At 42.1% G+C, this 20,000-nt stretch overlaps 1 protein-coding gene across 7 annotated transcripts in view; it reads left to right on the forward strand.

Annotated features, from left to right (window-relative positions):
- LOC128702958 (glutamate receptor ionotropic, kainate 2) overlaps nucleotides 1–20,000 on the forward strand; it is a 449,498-nt gene that overhangs the window by 321,146 nt on the left and 108,352 nt on the right. For all 7 annotated transcript variants that reach the window (XM_070103548.1, XM_070103547.1, XM_070103549.1 and 4 more), the window contains exon 2: nucleotides 3,725–3,886. In XM_070103548.1, the coding sequence (XP_069959649.1) occupies nucleotides 3,725–3,886 (162 nt within the window). The remainder of the gene's footprint in view (nucleotides 1–3,724; nucleotides 3,887–20,000) is intronic.

Consider the following 20,000-nt stretch of genomic DNA (forward strand, 5'->3'; position numbering starts at 1 on the left):
AGAGAGAGAGAGAGAGAGAGAGAGAGTAGTGACCCCTCTGCTGATATTGACCATTCTAGGCTAGCAATAACCTCTGAGTTGCAGCCTTTTAGTAATTGTAGACCTGACATTGTCGTATTTGTGCTGTAAACATTTCAGCTGTGATTTTTAGAAAGGGAGAGGGAGAGAGAGAGAGAGAGAGAGAGAGAGAGAGAGAGAGAGAGAGAGAGAGAGAGAGAGAGATAGAGAGAGAGAGAGAGAGAGAGAGAGCGATGATAACTATCACTCTGGGATTTAGATATATACAAATCATATTTTATTTGCTTAGTCCAAAATACCATCAGATACTGAACTTTTCTGTCCTCTTCAGAAATAGGGTCACAGACCTCTCTTCCTCTTCATATTTCTAGTCCTATTCTTAATCAAAGAGTCCAAGTGACTCCTCTTTCCTCTTCTTTTTCCTCTCTCAGAGGCGCCACTGACTCTTCTTCTAAGACGATTCCAATTCCTTCTCTTCCTGCTCCTACTGTCAGATACAGCATTAAGTCCCCTTTGCTAGAAAGGCCTCACTAACTTCTCCACCAGTTAGAGGCACCACTAACTTCCTGCTCCTCCTACTCCAGTTAGAGGCACCATTAACTTCCTGTTCCTCCTACTCTAGTTAGAGGCACCATTAACTTTCTGTTCCTGCAACTCCAGTTAGAGGCACCACTAATTTCTCCTTCATTTAGAGGCACCACTAACTTTCTGTTCCTCCTACTCCAGTTAAAGGCACCACTAACTTCTCCAGTCAGAGGCACCACTAACTTTCTGTTTCTCCTACTCCAGTTAGAGGCACTAGTAACTTCTCCTCCAATTAGAGGCACCACTAACTTCTCCTCTTCAAGTCAAAGGCACCACTAACTTCTCCTCCAGTTAGAGGCTCCACTAATTTTCTGTTCCTCCTTTGTAACAAGATCCCATGATGCTGCTGTGTCTGACAGTTGTGATGAATGGTTTGAAAAACCGACAAGTTGAAAAAGCCCACTGTGTGGGCGAAACGTAGTCAATAAAGGATCACATTATACTGCATTTGTGTTTATATTGCCATTGTGTCGGTATTTTATACCATTTATTTCAGAATGCCCTATCCATGTATCTAACCTGGCTATCCCCAACAACAACAATATTCTTACCTTCATTGTTGTCGTTCGTCGTGACGATCCCAGTAGTAGACTCACATTCGTCGGGTAGCACCGAGAATGCGTTGGAGGTTTCCACGGGAGTTTCCACAGCAGTCTCTTTCTTCTTCATCGTTTCTGGCTTTCCATTCGTCTTCTTGATCGTCAACTTCGTCGTCCCCTGCTGTCCAGCCACTGACCACGATCCCTTCTTGACCTGAGGACTCGAAACAAGAGGACTACTACGAATCCTCTTGTTTTCCTCGGCCAATCGCCGTATCTCCATCTTCGCTGCCCTCAATTCTTCCTTAAGTTGCTGGTAAAGTTGCTCGATGGAGGGCATCTTGGTTCAGTCCACGGGAGCAAACAAGACACTTCTTCACAGAGTTAAGTATAGGTCAGCACTCAAAGTACAGGTCACCACTCAAGAGCGAGTTGGATAAACTTAGATTTAGAAAGGACATAGGTAAGTACTGGTTTTCTAACAAAGTTGTAGATGCGTAGAACAGTCTTCCCAGTGGGGTGATAGAGGCTAGGACCTTGGTTAGCTTTAAGAAGAGACTGGACAAATATATGAGTGGGAGGGGCTGTTTTTGATTGGTGTCACTGGGTACTGGAGTTATTTCTTGGGAAGCTTCAGGTAGTAGTCGTTTTGATAAGGACCTGCCTCGCATGGGCCAGTAGGCCTTCTGCAGTGTTCCTCCATTCTTATGTTCTAGTTGGGTTATTGAGGCTAGGACTTTGGGTAGTTTCAAATTTAGGTTGGATAAGTACATGAGTGGGAGCGGTTGGATTTGAGTGGGACTTGCACATCAGAGCTTATTTCTTGGGTAGCATTGAAAATTGGGTTGGTCAAATGTTTTTGTTAGAGGGATGAATTGTAAAGGACCTGTCTAGTATGGGCCAACAGGCCTGCTGCAGTGTTCCTCTTTTCTTATGTTCTTATGTTCTTAATTAGAGGCACCACTAACTTCCTGTTCCTCCTACTCCAGTTAGAGGTACCACTAACTTCTTCCCCTCCTCATGTCAGAGGCTTTATTAACTTTTACATAGTTTCTATCCAGACAGGGGCACCACTAACTCCCCCTCCTCCTGGCAGGGGCCATCCTGACAGGGGCGCCACTAACTCCCCCTCCTCCTGGCAGGGGCCATCCTGACAGGGGCACCACTAACTCCCCCTCCTCCTGGCAGGGGCCATCATGACAGGGGCACCACTAACTCCCCCTCCTCCTGGCAGGGGCCATCCTGACAGGGGCACCACTAACTCCCCCTCCTCCTGGCAGGGGCCATCCTGACAGGGGAACCACTAACTCCCCCTGCTCCTGGCAGGGGTCATCCTGACAGGGGCGCCACTAACTCCCCCTCCTCCTGGCAGGGGCCATCCTGACAGGGGCACCACTAACTCCCCCTCCTCCTGGCAGGGGTCATCCTGACAGGGGCACCACTAACTCCCCCTCCTCCTGGCAGGGGCCATCCTGACAGGGGCACCACTAACTCCCCCTCCTCCTGGCAGGGGCCATCCTGACAGAGACACAACTAACTCCCCCTACAAGAGACACCACAAACTTCCCTTCCTCCTCCTCCTGACAGGGGTAATCCTGACAGAGGCACCACTAACTCCCCCTACAAGATGCACCACTAACTCCTACAAGAGGCACCACTAACTCCCCCTCTTCCTCCTCCTGGCAGGGGCCATCCTGACAGTGGCACCACTAACTCCCCCTCCTCCTGGCAGGGGCCATCCTGACAGAGACACAACTAACTCCCCCTACAATTCTCCACAAACTCCCCCTCCTCCTCCTCCTGGCAGGGGCCATCCTGACAGAGGCACCACTAACTCCCCCTACAAGAGGCACCACTAACTCCCCCTCCTCCTCCTCCTCCTGGCAGGGGCCATCCTGACAGAGGCACCACTAACTCCCCCTACAAGAGGCACCACTAACTCCCCCTCCTCCTCCTCCTGGCAGGGGCCATCCTGACAGAGGCACCACTAACTCCCCTCCTCCTGGCAGGGGCCATCCTGACAGAGGCACCACTAACTCCCCCTACAAGAGGCACCACTAACTCCCCCTCCTCCTCCTCCTCCTGGCAGGGGCCATCCTGACAGAGGCACCACTAACTCCCCCTACAAGAGGCACCACTCACCCCTCCTCCTCCTCCTCCCTGGCAGGGGCCATCCTGACAGAGGCACCACTAACTCCCCCTACAAGACACCACCTCCCCTCCTCCTCCCCTGGGGCAGGGGCCATCCTGACAGAGGCACCACTGCCCCTCCCCTCCTCCTCCTCCCCTCAGGGGCCATCCTGACAGAGGCACCACTAACCCCCTCCTCCCCCTCCTCCTGGCAGGGGCCATCATGACAGGGGCACCACTAACTCCCCTCCTCCTGGCTGGCAGGCCATCCTGACAGAGGCACCACTAACTCCCCCTACAAGAGGCACCACTAACTCCCCCTCCTCCTCCTCCTCCTGGCAGGGGCCATCCTGACAGAGGCACCACTAACTCCCCCTCCTCCTCCTCCTCCTGGCAGGGGCCATCCTGACAGAGGCACCACTAACTCCCCCTCCTCCTCCTCCTCCTGGCAGGGGCCATCCTGACAGAGGACCAGAGGGACTCGGCCACAGAGTTGGCTTTTAAGTACGCAGTCTACCAGATCAACAACGACCGTGTTATACTACCCAACACGACCCTCGTCTTTGATATCCAGTACGTGCCTCGCGACGACTCCTTCCACACGGCCAAGAAGGGTGAGTCGTACGTAGAAAGGGCTCTTGATCCATGGGATTAGAGCTGTCTCTCTTGGATCAAGAGCTCTCACTCCTTCCATTACTATAAGGTTATTTTGTCCTCATGAATATAATAATAATAATAATAATAATAATAATAATAATAATAATAATAATAATAATAATAGCCAAATCAGTAGCAGTAGTAGTTGTTGTACTAGTAGTAACAGCAACAGTCGTAGTAATAGTAGTAGTAGTAGTAGTAGTAGTAGTAGTAGTAACAATAATAATAATAATAAAAATAATAATAATAATAATAATAATAATAATAATAATAATTAAAATAATAATAACATCCTCGGGAATGTTAGCTTAGATGAGCAAATAAATTTCCTTTAAATTATTATTATTATTATTATTATTATTATTATTACTATTATTAATTATTATCATTATTATTAATTATATTATTATTATTATTATTATTATTATTATTATTATTATTATTATTAATTATTACCTTTATTTTAATTACATTATTATTATTATTATTGTTATTATTATTATTATTATTATTATTGTTATTATTATTATTATTATTATTATTATTATTATTATTATTATTGTTATTATTATTATTATTATTATTATTATTATTATTATTATTATTATTATTATTATTATTATTATTATTATTATAATCATGGAAAGCATTAAGCTCGTAGGGGCCATACAAAGCCTGGGGAATGGGAGGCAATCATGTTCCATAGCTCCAGTTACTTGAATCAAGAGCCCTTCTACTGTACCAATTCTCCAATATCTTCCTCCTCACATTTAGTATTGATAATTAAATGAGCGAATGAGAGATATAGAAGAGAAAGAGAGAGGGAGGGAGAGAGGGGAAAGAAGGAGAATAAGAGACAGAGAGAGAGCTAAGTTATTATTATTATATTCATGAAAGATAGTAAAGTTAGAGAGAGTTATAGAGTATAAATTAAAGGGAGCTTAATAGGAAGAGTGAGAACTGAACCCTTTGACTGATGGTCAATATTGTCTCCCTTTCAGGTACTGTAAGTATTGTGGGTAGTTAGTACCTTTTATAGAGGTAGTGTGAGGTATTGTGGGTAGTTAGTACCTTTTATAGAGGTAGTGTGAGGTATTGTGGGTAGTTAGTACCTTTTATAGAGGTAGTGTGAGGTATTGTGGGTAGTTAGTACCTTTTATAGAGGTAGTGTGAGGTATTGTGGGTAGTTAGTACCTTTTATAGAGGTAGTGTGAGGTATTGTGGGTAGTTAGTACCTTTTATAGAGGTAGTGTGAGGTATTGTGGGTAGTTAGTCACCTTTATAGAGGTAGTGTGGAGGTATTGTAGTAGTTAGTACCTTTTATAGAGGTAGTGTGAGGTATTGTGGGTAGTTAGTTACCTTTATAGAGGTAGTGGGGTGGGGAGTATTGTGGTAGTTAGTGACCTTTATAGAGGTAGTGTGGTGGTGTGGAGGGTAGTTAGTACCTTTTATAGAGTAGTGTGAGGTATTGTGGGTAGTTAGTACCTCTTACAGAGTGTGTGGGGTGTGGGAAGTTAGTACCTCTTACAGAGGTAGTGTGGGTATTGTGGGAAGTTAGTACCCTCTTACAGAGGAGTAGTGTGGGGTATTGTGGGAAGTTAGCACTCTTACAGAGGTAGTGGGGTCATTGTGGGTAGTAAGTACCTCTTACAGAGGCAATGTGGGGTATTGTGTAGTTAGTACCTCTTACAGAGGTAGTGTGGGGTAGTTGTTGGTAGTTAGTACCTCTTACAGAGGTAGTAGTGGGGTGGGGAATTGTGGGTAGTTAGTGCCTCTTACAGAGGTAGTGTGGGGTATTGTGGGTAGTTAGTACCTCTTACAGAGGTAGTGGGGTGATTGTGGGTGAGTTAGTACCTCTTACAGAGGTAGTGTGGGGTATTGTGGGTAGTTAGTGCCTCACTCAGAGTGCTGGGGTGTTGGGTGGGTAGTTAGCTCCCTTACTACGAGGTAGTGGGTGGGGTATTGTGGGGGTGGTTAGTGCCTCTTACAGAGGCAGTAGTGTGTATTGTGGGTAGTTAGTACCTCTTACAGAGGTAGTGTGGGGTATTGTGGGTAGTTAGTACCTCTTACAGAGGCAGTGTATTATTGTGGTAGTTAGCACCTCTTACAGAGGAGTAGTGTGGGGTATTGTAGTAAGTTAGTGCCTCTTACAGAGGCAGTGTGGGGGGGGTATTGTGGGTAGTTAGTACCTCTTACAGAGGAGTAGTGTGGGATTGTGGGTAGTTAGTACCTCTTACAGAGGCAGTGTGGGTGGTATTGTAGGGAGTTAGTACCTCTTACAGGTAGGTAGTGGGTATTGTGGGTAGTTAGTGCCTCTTACAGAGACAGTGTGGGGTGTTGTGGGTAGTTAGTACCTCTTACAGAGGTAGTGTGGGTATTGTGGGTGAGGTTAGTACCTCTTACAGAGGCAGTGTGGGGTATTGTGGGGTAGTTAGTACCTTTTATAGAGGTAGTGTGGGGTATTGTGGGTGAAGTTAGTACCTCTTACAGAGGTAGTGTGGGGTATTGTGGGTAGTTAGTACCTCTTACAGAGGTAGTGTGGGGATTGTGTGGGTAGTTAGTACCTCTTACAGAGGCAGTGTGGGGTATTGTGGGTAGTTAGTACCTCTTACAGAGGTAGTGTGGGGTACTGTGGGTAGTTAGTACCTCTTACAGAGGTAATGTGGGGTACTGTGGGTAGTTAGTACCTCTTACAGAAGTAGTGTGGGGAATTGTGGGTAGTTAGTACCTCTTACAGAGGTAGTGTGAGGTATTGTGGGTAGTTAGTACCTTTTGCAGAGGTAGTGTGAAGTGTTGTGGGTAGTTAGTACCTCTTACAGAAGCAGTGTGGGGAATTGTGGGTAGTTAGTACCTCTTACAGAGGTAGTATGGGGAATTGTGGGTAGTTAGTACCTCTTACAGAGGTAGTGTGGGGAATTGTGGGTAGTTAGTACCTCTTACAGAGGTAGTGTGAGGTATTGTGGGTAGTTAGTATCTTTTGCAGAGGTAGTGTGAAGTGTTGTGGGTAGTTAGTACCTCTTACAGAAGCAGTGTGGGGAATTGTGGGTAGTTAGTACCTCTTACAGAGGTAGTGTAGAGTATTGTGGGTAGTTAGTACCTTTTACAGAGGTACTGTGGGGTGTGTGGGTAGTTAGCACCTTTTACAGAGGGAGTGTGGGTACTGTGGGAGTTAGTACCTCCTGCAGAGGTAGTATGGGGAATTGTAGGGTAGCTATGCCTCTTACAGGGAGGTAGTGTGACGTATTGTGGGTAGTTAGTACCTCTTACAGAGGTAGTGTGAGGTATTGTGGGTAGTTAGTACCTCTTACAGAGGTAGTGTGAGGTATTGTGGGTAGCTAGTACCTCTTACAGAGGTAGTGTGAGGTATTGTGGGTAGTTAGTACCTCTTACAGAGGTAGTGTCGGATATTTTGGGTAGTTAGTACCTCTTACAGAGGTAGTGTGGGGAATTGTGGGTAGTTAGTACCTCTCACAGAGGTAGTGTGGGGTATTGTGGGTAGTTAGTACCTCTTACAGAGGTAGTGTGGGGAATTGTGGGTAGTTAGTACCTCTCACAGAGGTAGTGTCGGGTATTGTGGGTAGTTAGTACCTTTTACAGAGGTAGTGTGGAGAACTGTGGGTAGTTAGTACCTCTTACACAGGTAGTGTGAGATGCTGTGGGTAGTCAGTACCTCTTATGGAGGTAGTGTGGGGTATTGTGGGTAGGTAGTACCTCTCACAGAGGTAGTGTTTGGAATTGTGGGTAGTTAGTACCTCTCACAGAGGAAGTGTGGTTTATTGTGGGTAGTTAATACCTCTTACAGAGGAAGTGTGGGGTATTGTGGGTAGTTAGAGCCTCTTACAGAGGTAGTGTGGGGTATTTTGGATAGTACCTCTTACAGACGTAGTGTGGGGTATTGTGGATAGTTTGTACCGCTTACAAAGGTAGTGTAGGGTGTTATGGGTAGTTAGTACCTCTTGCAGAGGTAGTGTGGGGTATTGTGGGTAGTTAGTACCTCTTACAGAGGTAGTGTGGGGTATTGTGGGTAGTTAGTACCTTTTGCAGAGGTAGTGTGTGTTGTTGGGTGGGAGTTAGCACTTCTTAGTAAGCAGTGTGGGAATTGTGGAGTTAGTACCTCACAGAGGTAGTGTAGAGTATTGTGGGTAGTTAGCATCTTTTACAGAGGTGCTGTGGGGTATTGTGGGTAGTTAGTACCTTTTACAGAGGGAGTGTGGGGTACTGTGGGTAGTTAGTACCTCTTACAAAGGTAGTGAGAGGTATTGTGGGTAGTTAATACCTCTTACAGAGGTAGTGTCGGGTATTGTGGGTAGTTAGTACCTCTTACAGTAGTGTGGGGGAAGTGTGGGGTTGTTAGTTAGTACCTCTCACAGAGGTAGTGTGGGGTATTGTGGGTAGTAAGTACCTCTTACAGAGGTAGTGTGGAGAATTGTGGGTAGTTAGTACCTCTTACTGAGGTAGTGTGGGGAATTGTGGGTAGTTAGTACCTCTCACAGAGGTAGTGTCGGGTGTTGTGGGTAGTTAGTACCTTTCACAGAGGTAGTGTGGTTTATTGTGGGTAGTTAATACCTCTTACAGAGGAAGTGTGGGGTATTGTGGGTAGGTAGTACCTTTTACAGAGGTAGTGTGACGTACTGTGGGTAGTCAGTACCTCTTATAGAGGTAGTGTGGGGTATTGAGGGTAGTCAGTACCGCTTACATGGACAGTGTGGGGTATTGTGGGTAGGTAGTACCTCTTATAGAGGTAGTGTGGGGTATTGTGGGTAGTCAGTACCGCTTACAGAGGTAGTGTGGGATATTGTGGGTATTGTGGGTACCTCTTACAGAGGTAGTGTGGGGGTATTGTGGGTAGGTAGTACCTCTCACAGAGGTAGTGTGGGGTATTGTGGGTAGTTAATACCTTTTACAGAGGAAGTGTGGGGTATTGTGGGTAGTTAGTACCTCTTACAGAGGTAGTGTGGGGTATTGTGGGTAGTTAGTACCTCTTACAGAGGTAGTGTGGGGTATTGTGGGTAGTTAGTACCTCTTACAGAGGCAGTGTGGGGTATTGTGGGTAGTTAGTACCTCTTACAGAGGTAGTGTGGGGTATTGTGGGTAGTTAGTACCTCTTACAGAGGTAGTGTGGGGTATTGTGGGTAGTTAGTACCTCTTACAGAGGTAGTGTGGGGTATTGTGGGTAGTTAGTACCTCTTACAGAGGTAGTGTGAGGTATTGTGGGTAGTTAGTACCTTTTGCAGAGGTAGTGTGAAGTGTTGTGGGTAGTTAGAACCTCTTACAGAAGCAGTGTGGGGAATTGTGGGAAGTTAGTACCTCTTACAGAGGTAGTGTGAGGTATTGTGGGTAGTTAGTACCTTTTGCAGAGGTAGTGTGAAGTGTTGTGGGTAGTTAGAACCTCTTACAGAAGCAGTGTGGGGAATTGTGGGTAGTTAGTACCTCTTACAGAGGTAGTGTAGAGTATTGTGGGTAGTTAGTACCTTTTACAGAGGTACTGTGGGGTATTGTGGGTAGTTAGCACCTTTTACAGAGGGAGTGTGGGGTACTGTGGGTAGTTAGTACCTCTTGCAGAGGTAGTATGGGGAATTGTGGGTAGCTAGTACCTCTTACAGAGGTAGTGTGAGGTATTGTGGGTAGTTAGTACCTCTTACAGAGGTAGTGTCGGGTATTGTGGGTAGTTAGTACCTCTTACAGAGGTAGTGTAGAGTATTGTGGGTAGTTAGTACCTCTTACAGAGGTAGTGTGGGGAATTGTGGGTAGTTAGTACCTCTTACTGAGGTAGTGTGGGGAATTGTGGGTAGTTAGTACCTCTCACAGAAGAAGTGTGGTTTATTGTGGGTAGTTAATACCTCTTACAGAGGAAGTGTGGGGTATTGTGGGTAGTTAGAGCCTCTTACAGAGGTAGTGTGGGGTATTGTGGATAGTTAGTACCGCTTACAGAGGTAGTGTAGGGCGTTATGGGTAGTTAGTACCTCTTGCAGAGGTAGTGTGGGGTATTGTGGGTAGTTAGTACCTCTTACAGAGGTAGTGTGGGGTATTGTGGGTAGTTAGTACCTTTTGCAGAGGTAGTGTGAAGTGTTGTGGGTAGTTAGTACCTCTTACAGAAGCAGTGTGGGGAATTGTGGGTAGTTAGTACCTCTTACAGAGGTAGTGTAGAGTATTGTGGGTAGTTAGCACCTTTTACAGAGGTACTGTGGGGTATTGTGGGTAGTTAGTACCTTTTAAAGAGGGAGTGTGGGGTACTGTGGGTAGTTAGTACCTCTTACAGAGGTAGTGAGAGGTATTGTGGGTAGTTAATACCTCTTACAGAGGTAGTGTCGGGTATTGTGGGTAGTTAGTATCTCTTACAGAGGTAGTGTGGGGAATTGTGGGTAGTTAGTACCTCTCACAGAGGTAGTGTGGGGTATTGTGGGTAGTAAGTACCTCTTACAGAGGTAGTGTGGAGAATTGTGGGTAGTTAGTACCTCTTACTGAGGTAGTGTGGGGAATTGTGGGTAGTTAGTACCTCTCACAGAGGTAGTGTCGGGTATTGTGGGTAGTTAGTACCTTTCACAGAGGTAGTGTGGAGAATTGTGGGTAGTTAGTACCTGTTACACAGGTAGTGTGGGAAATTGTGGGTAGTTAGTGCCTCTTACAGAGGCAGAGTGGGGTATTGTGGGTAGTTAGTACCTCTTACAGAGGTAGTGTGAGATGCTGTGGGTAGTCAGTACCTCTTATGGAGGTAGTGTGGGGTATTGTGGGTAGGTAGTACCTCTCACAGAGGTAGTGTTTGGTATTGTGGGTAGTTAGTACCTCTCACAGAGGTAGTGTGGTTTATTGTGGGTAGTTAATACCTCTTACAGAGGAAGTGTGGGGTATTGTGGGTAGGTAGTACCTTTTACAGAGGTAGTGTGAGGTACTGTGGGTAGTCAGTACCGCTTACATGGACAGTGTGGGGTATTGTGGGTAGGTAGTACCTCTTATAGAGGTAGTGTGGGGTATTGTGGGTAGTCAGTACCGCTTACATGGACAGTGTGGGGTATTGTGGGTAGGTAGTACCTCTTATAGAGGTAGTGTGGGGTATTGTGGGTAGTCAGTACCGCTTACAGAGGTAGTGTGGGATATTGTGAGTATTGTGGGTACCTGTTACAGAGGTAGTGTGGGGGTATTGTGGGTAGGTAGTACCTCTCACAGAGGTAGTGTGGGGTATTGTGGGTAGTTAATACCTTTTACAGAGGAAGTGTGGGGTATTGTGGGTAGTTAGAGCCTCTTACAGACGTAGTGTGGGGTATTGTGGATAGTTAGTACCGCATACAGAGGTAGTGTAGGGTGTTATGGGTAGTTAGTACCGCATACAGAGGTAGTGTAGGGTATTGTTGGTAGCTAGTACCTCTTACAGAGGCAGTATAGGATACTGTGGCTAGTCAGTACCTCTCACAGAGAAAATTTACAAATATTATTATTGTTATAATTGTCACAATTATTATTATTATTATTATTATTATTATTATTATTATTAATATTATTATTTTTATTATTATTATTATTATTATTATTATTATTATTATTATTATTATTATTATTATTATTATTATTATTATTATTATCATCATCATCATGGAGAGCACTAAGCCATATAGCAAGAAAGTCTCACATAGCAAGAAAATTTAGAGGGTACGAGAAAAAATCAATAATACATGTAGCAGTATGAAAATAATGGAATCCAGAACTGTCAGAATGATTAAGACACGTACAACACCTAGGTAAATATTAAAAGACCTATGTGTTGCACATGTGTCTTATTCATCAGAGAATATATATATATATATATATATATATATATATATATATATATATATATATATATATATATATATATATATATATATATATATATATATATATATATATATATATATATATATATATGCAAAACAACCACTGTGAAAGAATGGAGAAATTCCAAGCGCTTTCGTGACTACTCACATTATCAAGGAACAATGAAAGAAGAGCATCAAAGGAAGGTATATAAGGGGTCTAGCTCACACCTCACTATCAGATCCCACAACAAAGGAACATCTGACGCGCGACTCATAAGAAAGGGAACACTGCAGCAGGCCCGCCGGCCCAACTAGACAGGTCCTTCACACAACCCACCAACAAACTATTCTACCCAAGAAATAAGAATTTTAAAAATTATTATTTGTCCAATGTATTAATAAATTCTTCCCAAATTTTATTAATTATAAATGGATCTAATTTATATAAACCAAAGGAAATATTCATATTATTGTCAAAACTGCTTTTTATGAAACAAGATTCAATTATATTCCTGTCGACCATGGACTTGCTTGATACTACTTTCTCAACTTTTTGAAAATCAATTGGATGGTTAAAATCTCTCACATGAATAAATAGAGCATTGGAAACTTGTCCAGTTCTAATGCTATATTTATGTTGTTTTAATCTTATTCTGAGACTTTTACCAGTTTGACCGTAATAAACTTTATCGCAAATTTTACAAGGAATCTTATAGACACATCCATCAGCATTTTGGGGGGAATTCTTTATCAAAAGTTTTTTTACTGTATCAAGATTTTTTAATACAACTTTAATATTAAAAGTCTTAAGAAGAGAAGGCATATCAACAAGGTTTTCATGGTAAGGGAGAACCAACATATTTTTAGTTGAATAAGGCTGGTTGTCCCTTTTTGGATTGTAAAAAGTGTTTCTAGCAACTTTAAAAGATTTATCAATTACGTTTCTTGGGTATTTCAAATCATTACCTATTTCATAAATTTTGGATATTTCCTCATCTATGAACTCAGGACTACAAATTCGTAAAGCTCTCAAAAACATTGATGAGAAAACAGACAGTTTGACTCTATCTTGATGCGAAGAATAATAGTTGACATAGGAACAGTTATTTGTAGGTTTTCTGTACATTTTAAATTTGAATTCATTATTACCCTTAATAATTAAAACATCTAGAAAAGGCAATGAGTAATTTTCTTCAAACTCAACAGTAAAGTTTATAGAATGGGCTAAGCTATTTAATTTGCCAAGGAAATGGTGTATATCTACATTTTTGGGCATAAGACACAAAATATCATCAACATATCTGAACCATTTAGCTCTATTAGGGAGGATTGTGTTAAGCAGCCTCGTTTCAAAAAATTCAAAATAGATTTAGTTGATAAATTAAGCTCCTTGACTGACTTAAATGATTTTAACATGGTTAGTTTTGATGTTACTTCCTTTTTTACGAAAGTTCCTGTTGATGATTTATTAAGTTTCTTATCTGAAGAGCTCGTTAATTATGATTTACCATTGCCAGTTCCTACTATAATTAAACTTATTAAACTTTGCATTGTTGATGCAAAATTTGTATTTAATGATAAGTTTTACACTCAGAAGTTTGGTATGGCAATGGGAAATTCTCTTTCACCTGTTCTTAGTAACCTATACATGGAATTTTTTGAAACAAGGTTACTTAACACAATCCTCCCTAATAGAGCTAAATGGTTCAGATATGTTGATGATATTTTGTGCCTTATGCCCAAAAATGTAGATATACACCATTTCCTTGGCAAATTAAATAGCTTAGCCCATTCTATAAACTTTACTGTTGAGTTTGAAGAAAATAACTCATTGCCTTTTCTAGATGTTTTAATTATTAAGGGTAATAATGAATTCAAATTTAAAATTTACAGAAAACCTACAAATAACTTTTCCTATGTCAACTATTATTCTTCGCATCAAGATAGAGTTAAATTGTCTGCTTTCTCATCAATGTTTTTGAGAGCTTTACGAATTTGTAGTCCTGAGTTCATAGATGAGGAAATATCCAAAATTTATGAAATAGGTAATGATTTGAAATACTCGAGAAACGTAATTGATAAATCTTTTAAAGTTGCTAGAAATACTTTTTACAATCCAAAAAGGGACAACCAGCCCTATTCAACTAAAAATATGTTGGTTCGCCCTTACCATGGAAACCTTGTTGATATGCCTTCTCTTCTTAAGACTTTTAATATTAAAGTTGTATTCAAAAATCTTGATTCAGTAAAAAAAACTTTTGATAAAGAATTCCCCCCAAAATGCTGATGGATGTGTCTATAAGATTCCTTGTAAAATTTGCGATAAAGATTATTACGGTCAAACTGGTAAAAGTCTCAAACTAAGATTAAAACAACATAAATATAGCATTAGAACTGGACAAGATTCCAATGCTCTATTTATTCATGTGAGAGATTTTAACCATCCAATTGATTTTCAAAAAGTTGAGAAAGTTGTATCAAGCAAGTCCATGGTCGACAGGAATATAATTTAATCTTGTTTCATAAAAAGCAGTTTTGACAATAATATGAATATTTCCTTTGGTTTATATAAATTAGATTCATTTATAATTAATAAAATTTGGGAAGAATTTAATAATACATTGGACAAATAATAATTTTTAAAATTCTTATTTCTTGGGTAGAATAGTTTGTTGGTGGGTTGTGTGAAGGACCTGTCTAGTTGGGCCGGCGGGCCTGCTGCAGTGTTCCCTTTCTGATGAGTCGCGTGTCAGATGTTCCTTTGTTGTGGGATCTGATAGTGAGGTGTGAGCTAGACCCCTTATATACCTTCCTTTGATGCTCTTCTTTCATTGTTCCTTGATAATGTGAGTAGTCACGAAAGCGCTTGGAATTTCTCTATTCTTTCACAGTGGTTGTTTTGCATATTCTGAAATCACCTGTTTACTGTGATCTTATTGCATATATATATATATATATATATATATATATATATATATATATATATATATATATATATATATATATATATATATATATATATATATATATAGATAAATAGATAGATAGATAGATAGATAGATAGATATGTCGTGCCGAATAGGTAAAACTGGTCAGTTAACAAGAAGAGCCATCAAACGAAAGAATGAGCGAAGGAAAGCAGGAGTGAGAGAAAGTGAAAGTGATAGAAGTGGGAGAGAAAGTGAGAGTGATAGAAGCAAATGTTAGGACAGGAAGAGTGTTAGAAGCATGTGATGTGAAGGAAGGAAGAAAGGTAGAAAGAAAGGAAGATAGAAGGAAGGAAGGCAGGCAGGAAGGAAGGAAGGAAGGAAGGAATTAAGGAATTAAGGAAGGAAGGAAGGAAGGAAGGCAGGAAGGCAGGAAGGAAGGAAGGAATTAAGGAATTAAGGAATTAAGGAAGGAAGGAAGGAAGGAAGGAAGGAAGGAAGGAAGGAAAGAATGAAGGAATCATCGTTGCATAATCACACCTCAGGTTGTAACAGATAAGATCCAACACACACATCACAACATTAAAAATAATCTCGGTATAATCTGACAAAAAGAAGCGACTGACGACCCAAGTAATTACATAAAGAATATAAGGGAGAAGTAAGGAATACGAGAAGAGGGAGGAAAGGGAGAGTAGAGAGGAAGGGGACATAAGGAAGGAAGGGATGAGAGAAAGAATGTACATGTACATACGTAAGTTATATAGCGGAGGTCCACACCGAGTCTGCTGACAAAGAGGTATTTATTTCTGTCCAGATTACGAACTGTCGTGAGTTATCTAACGTAGCTTGTCCAGCTGGTTCTTGCTTGTCTAGCTGGTTCTTGCTTCTCTAGCTGGTTCTTGCTTGTCCAGCGGGCTCTCCCATGTCCCGATGGTCTATCTTGTCTAGCTGGTTCTTGTTTGTCCAGCTGGTCTATCTTATCTAGCTAGTTCTCCCGTACCCAGCTGGTTCTTGCTTGTCCAGCTGGTTCTCCCAAGTGCAGCGGATTCTCCCATGTCCAGCTGGTCTATCTTGTCTAACTGGTCTATCGTGTCCAGCTAGCTCTTCCATATCTAGCTGGTTCTTGCTTGTCCAGCTGGTTCTCCCATGTCCAGCTGGTTCTTGAATGACTGTACTGTCTTAGCACTTACAAAATTACCGGACATTTCATTCTATGCTGCTATAATTATGTTGACAAAAAGTCCCTATATACATTCGTATTAATTCAAAGTAGTCTAAGGTAGTCTACATAACTAAAAGTAGTCTAGGAAAGTCTAGATAAGTTATAAGTAGTTTGAAGTAGTCTTAGATCAATTAAAATAGGCCTAGAATAGTCTAGAGGAAGTATAAGTAGTCTAAAGTAATCTAAATAAAGTATAAGTAGTCTAGAGTAGTCTAGAGTAGTCTAGAGTAGTCTAGAGTAGTCTAGAGTGTTACTAACACATGTAAAGGTAGGCCAGGTTGAGACGTTGACTCTCAACTTTGGCAGTCAGTCTTGAAAGTCAGACTTGATACTCAGCCTTGACAGTCAGCCTTGACAGTCAGCCTTGACAGTCGGCCTTGACTCAGCCTTGGCACTCAGTCTTGACAGTCAGCCTTGAGAGTCAGCCTTGACAGTCAGCCTTGATAGTCAGCCTTGACAGTCGGCCTTGACTCAGCCTTGGCACTCAGTCTTGACAGTCAGCCTTGAGAGTCAGCCTTGACAGTCAGCCTTGACAGTCAGCCTTGACAGTCGGCCTTGACTCAGCCTTGGCACTCAGTTTTGACAGTCAGCCTTGACAGTCAGCCTTGACAGTCAGCCTTGACAGTCAGCCTTGACAGTCAGCCTTGACAGTCGGCCTTGACTCAGCCTTGACACTCAGTCTTGACAGTCAGCCTTAACACTCAGCCATGACAGTCAACCTTGACAGTCACCTTTGACAGTCGCCTTTAACAGTCAGCCTTGACAATCAGCCTTGTCAGTCAGCCTTGACAGTCAGCCTTGACAGTCAGCCAGGCTGGAAGATAAGTACTTCCGGTTACTTCACCTTAAGACAAGAAAAAATATCTTACAGTGTCTCGGATAATGATTCAAGCGTTTTATTGTCCGATTTTCTTTTTTTTCTTGACCTTTGTTTTGACCAGACCTTTATTCTGACCTAGGCTTTTGTTTTGACCAGACCTTTATTCTGACCTAGGCTTTTGTTTTGACCAGACCTTTATTCTGACCTAGTCCTATGTTTTGACCAGACCTTTATTCTGACCTACTTCTTTGTTTTGACCAGACCTTTATTCTGACCTAGTCCTTTGTTTTGACCAGACCTTTATTCTGACCTAGTCCTATGTTTTGACCAGACCTTTATTCTGACCTACTTCTTTGTTTTGACCAGACCTTTATTCTGACCTAGTCCTTTGTTTTGACCAGACCTTTATTCTGACCTAGTCCTATGTTTTGACCAGACCTTTATTCTGACCTAGTTCTTTGTTTTGACCAGACCTTTATTCTGACCTAGCTCTTTGTTTTGACCAGACCTTTATTCTGACCTAGTCCTTTGTTTTGATCAGACCTTTATTCTGACCTAGCTCTTTGTTTTGACCAGACCTTTATTCTGACCTAGTCCTTTGTTTTGACCAGACCTTTATTCTGACCTAGCTCTTTGTTTTGACCAGACCTTTATTCTGACCTAGTCCTTTGTTTTGACCAGACCTTTATTCTGACCTACTTCTTTGTTTTGACCAGACCTTTATTCTGACCTAGTCCTTTGTTTTGACCAGACCTTTATTCTGACCTACTTCTTTGTTTTGACCAGACCTTTATTCTGACCTAGTTCTTTGTTTTGACCAGACCTTTATTCTGACCTAGTTCTTTGTTTTGACCAGACCTTTATTCTGACCTAGTTTTTTGTTTTGATCAGACCTTTATTCTGACCTAGTCCTTTGTTTTGACCAGACCTTTATTCTGACCTAGTCCTATGTTTTGACCAGACCTTTATTCTGACCTACTTCTTTGTTTTGACCAGACCTTTATTCTGACCTAGTTCTTTGTTTTGACCAGACCTTTATTCTGACGTAGTTCTTTGTTTTGACCAGGCTTTTATTCTGACCTAGTTCTTTGTTTTGACCAGACCTTTATTCTGACCTAGTCCTTTGTTTTGACCTGGTCCTTGACCTTTGTTTTGACCTGGTTCTCGACCTTTGTTTTGACCTGGTTCTCGACCTTTGTTTTGATCTTTGCTTTGATTTCTCTTCGTCTGTTCTATATCTCAATCTTCGCTTAAATTTGAATTGCTTTACAGATTTCCTAGAAGGAATGGTAAGCAATATACTCTGGGGTAGCATTCAGGGGCCAAGAGCTAGATTTTGACAGTAAAGGGAGAACGCAGGCCCACTCGAACTGCAGGGGTACACGCCCGTAAAGTTAGTAGGACTTAGTGGAGAGTGAACTTTGCTGATTGAAGGAGAGAGAGAGGTAGACACTGACTCTAATTCTGTCTGTCTGTCTGTCTGTCTGTCTGTCTGTCTGTCTGTCTGTCTGTCTGTCTGTCTGTCTGTCTGTCTGTCTTTCTGTCTGTCTGTTTCTGGAGATATATTTAAGGCCTTCTACTATCTCTTTTTTTCCATGAGCTCTATATGCAATACTACTACTACTACCACCACCACCACCACCACTACTACTACTACTACTACCACCATCACTGCTTTTACCCATACAACTGATTTTAACACTGTTACTACAGTACTGGAACCACTATACGTGTTGTTGTATTTGCTACTACTGATAATGCTGATTGCACTGCTGTTGCTGATTCTGCTGATGTTGCTGCTGCTGCAGTTTCTCGTACTCCTACAAGCATTACCACTCCTACTAGCACCATCATCCTGTCTGAGCCACAATACAGTGCTGCACCGGGGTCAGGGTGTTGAGAAAGGCTTCGAATCTTCTCTGCTCACTCAACCAAGGCTTCGCCAGGCAATTACTCAGCGTGGATATCGCGATCTGGGCAGCCTCTAGGCTCAGATAAATCCCTGTCATCCATCAGCACTACTGAACGTGGGAAAGAAAGTTGCTTTTCCGCCTATCCATCACTTTCCACGGTGGCCAGGAGATCTCACTAGCTTCCTCACCATTTTGTGTCATGCAGTCAGAGTTAGGTAAAGTAAGATTGGTCAGGAAACAAGGACAAGTGTTCCTTGACACAGGGTTTAGTCGTATGTTGGCTCTCCACTGGTGTTTTTTCCCGAAGTTCTCTACATAACCATTACGGTGAGCATTTACAAAGTGACTTTGTAAATGGTCAAAGTCGGACCGAAACATCGTCGTAAGCTCCTCTCTTCTATGTGCGGGTTATTTGTGTATCGTTCCAGTCACGGAATTGTTCCATTTTTTGTTATTTAAAACCATGGCATTTCTGCATGCATAACCAAATGTCACCATCTTTGTGCATTGTATAACGTGAAATAAATCTTTGATTTGATTTGACTGAGACCTTCCACTGGCTTACCATTCCACCTTTTAAAAATAATATTTTTCCTAAATTAAATAGCCAGTACTATGAAGGGTTTCTCACATGCCATTTAATTTTGGATACCCCTTTTCAACTGCCTTTATAAAAAATCTTACAATGTTGAGGAGTTTCATACATTACCTTTACCTTACCTTTGATGAGTTCCGAGAGTGCTTCTACTCCCAGAGACCGGCCAGGGGCCAGGCTCGTCTGGTGCTATCCTGGTCAACCAGGCTAAATAGCACAAATTAAGTACACGGGAGTATATGGGGAAGACAGATAGCAGAAGACTTAAAAATACACACCGACAACTATCTACTTCTCTCTAGATTGTGGATACTCTAGTATTTTCTAGGTGTCTGATACAGTGTGCTGATAGTCAGAAAACAGCGGCTCAAGTTACAGAAGAAACAGTGTTTGGGAGAACGTTTCGCTCTGTTTCACTCTCTATAGAGCGTTATCATGTGTGGAGCCTTATCAAGTTTTGTTCCGCTCTACGTAAAGCTGTATCAGTTCACTTCTGCTCTGTGTAGAGCTTTATCAAGTCATGTTCGGCTCTGTGAAGAACATTATCAAGTTATGTTTCGCTCTGTGTAGAGCTTTATGAAGTCACGTTTTGCTCTGACTTGACAAGACGAAAGCTTTTTCAAGTCCTCTATCGCTCTGTGTAGAGCTTCATCAAGTCCTGTTTGGTCTGTGTTAAACATTATCAAGTCACACCTCACTCTTTTAAGAGCTTGATTAAGTCCTAGTTATTATCTAAGTTAGTTTACACTGTTTGTGATACCATCCTGTACACTGTAGTTACACTGTGATACCATCCTGTAC

This window comes from Cherax quadricarinatus, chromosome 86, assembly GCF_038502225.1.
Source record: "Cherax quadricarinatus isolate ZL_2023a chromosome 86, ASM3850222v1, whole genome shotgun sequence".
NCBI lineage: Eukaryota > Metazoa > Arthropoda > Malacostraca > Decapoda > Parastacidae > Cherax > Cherax quadricarinatus.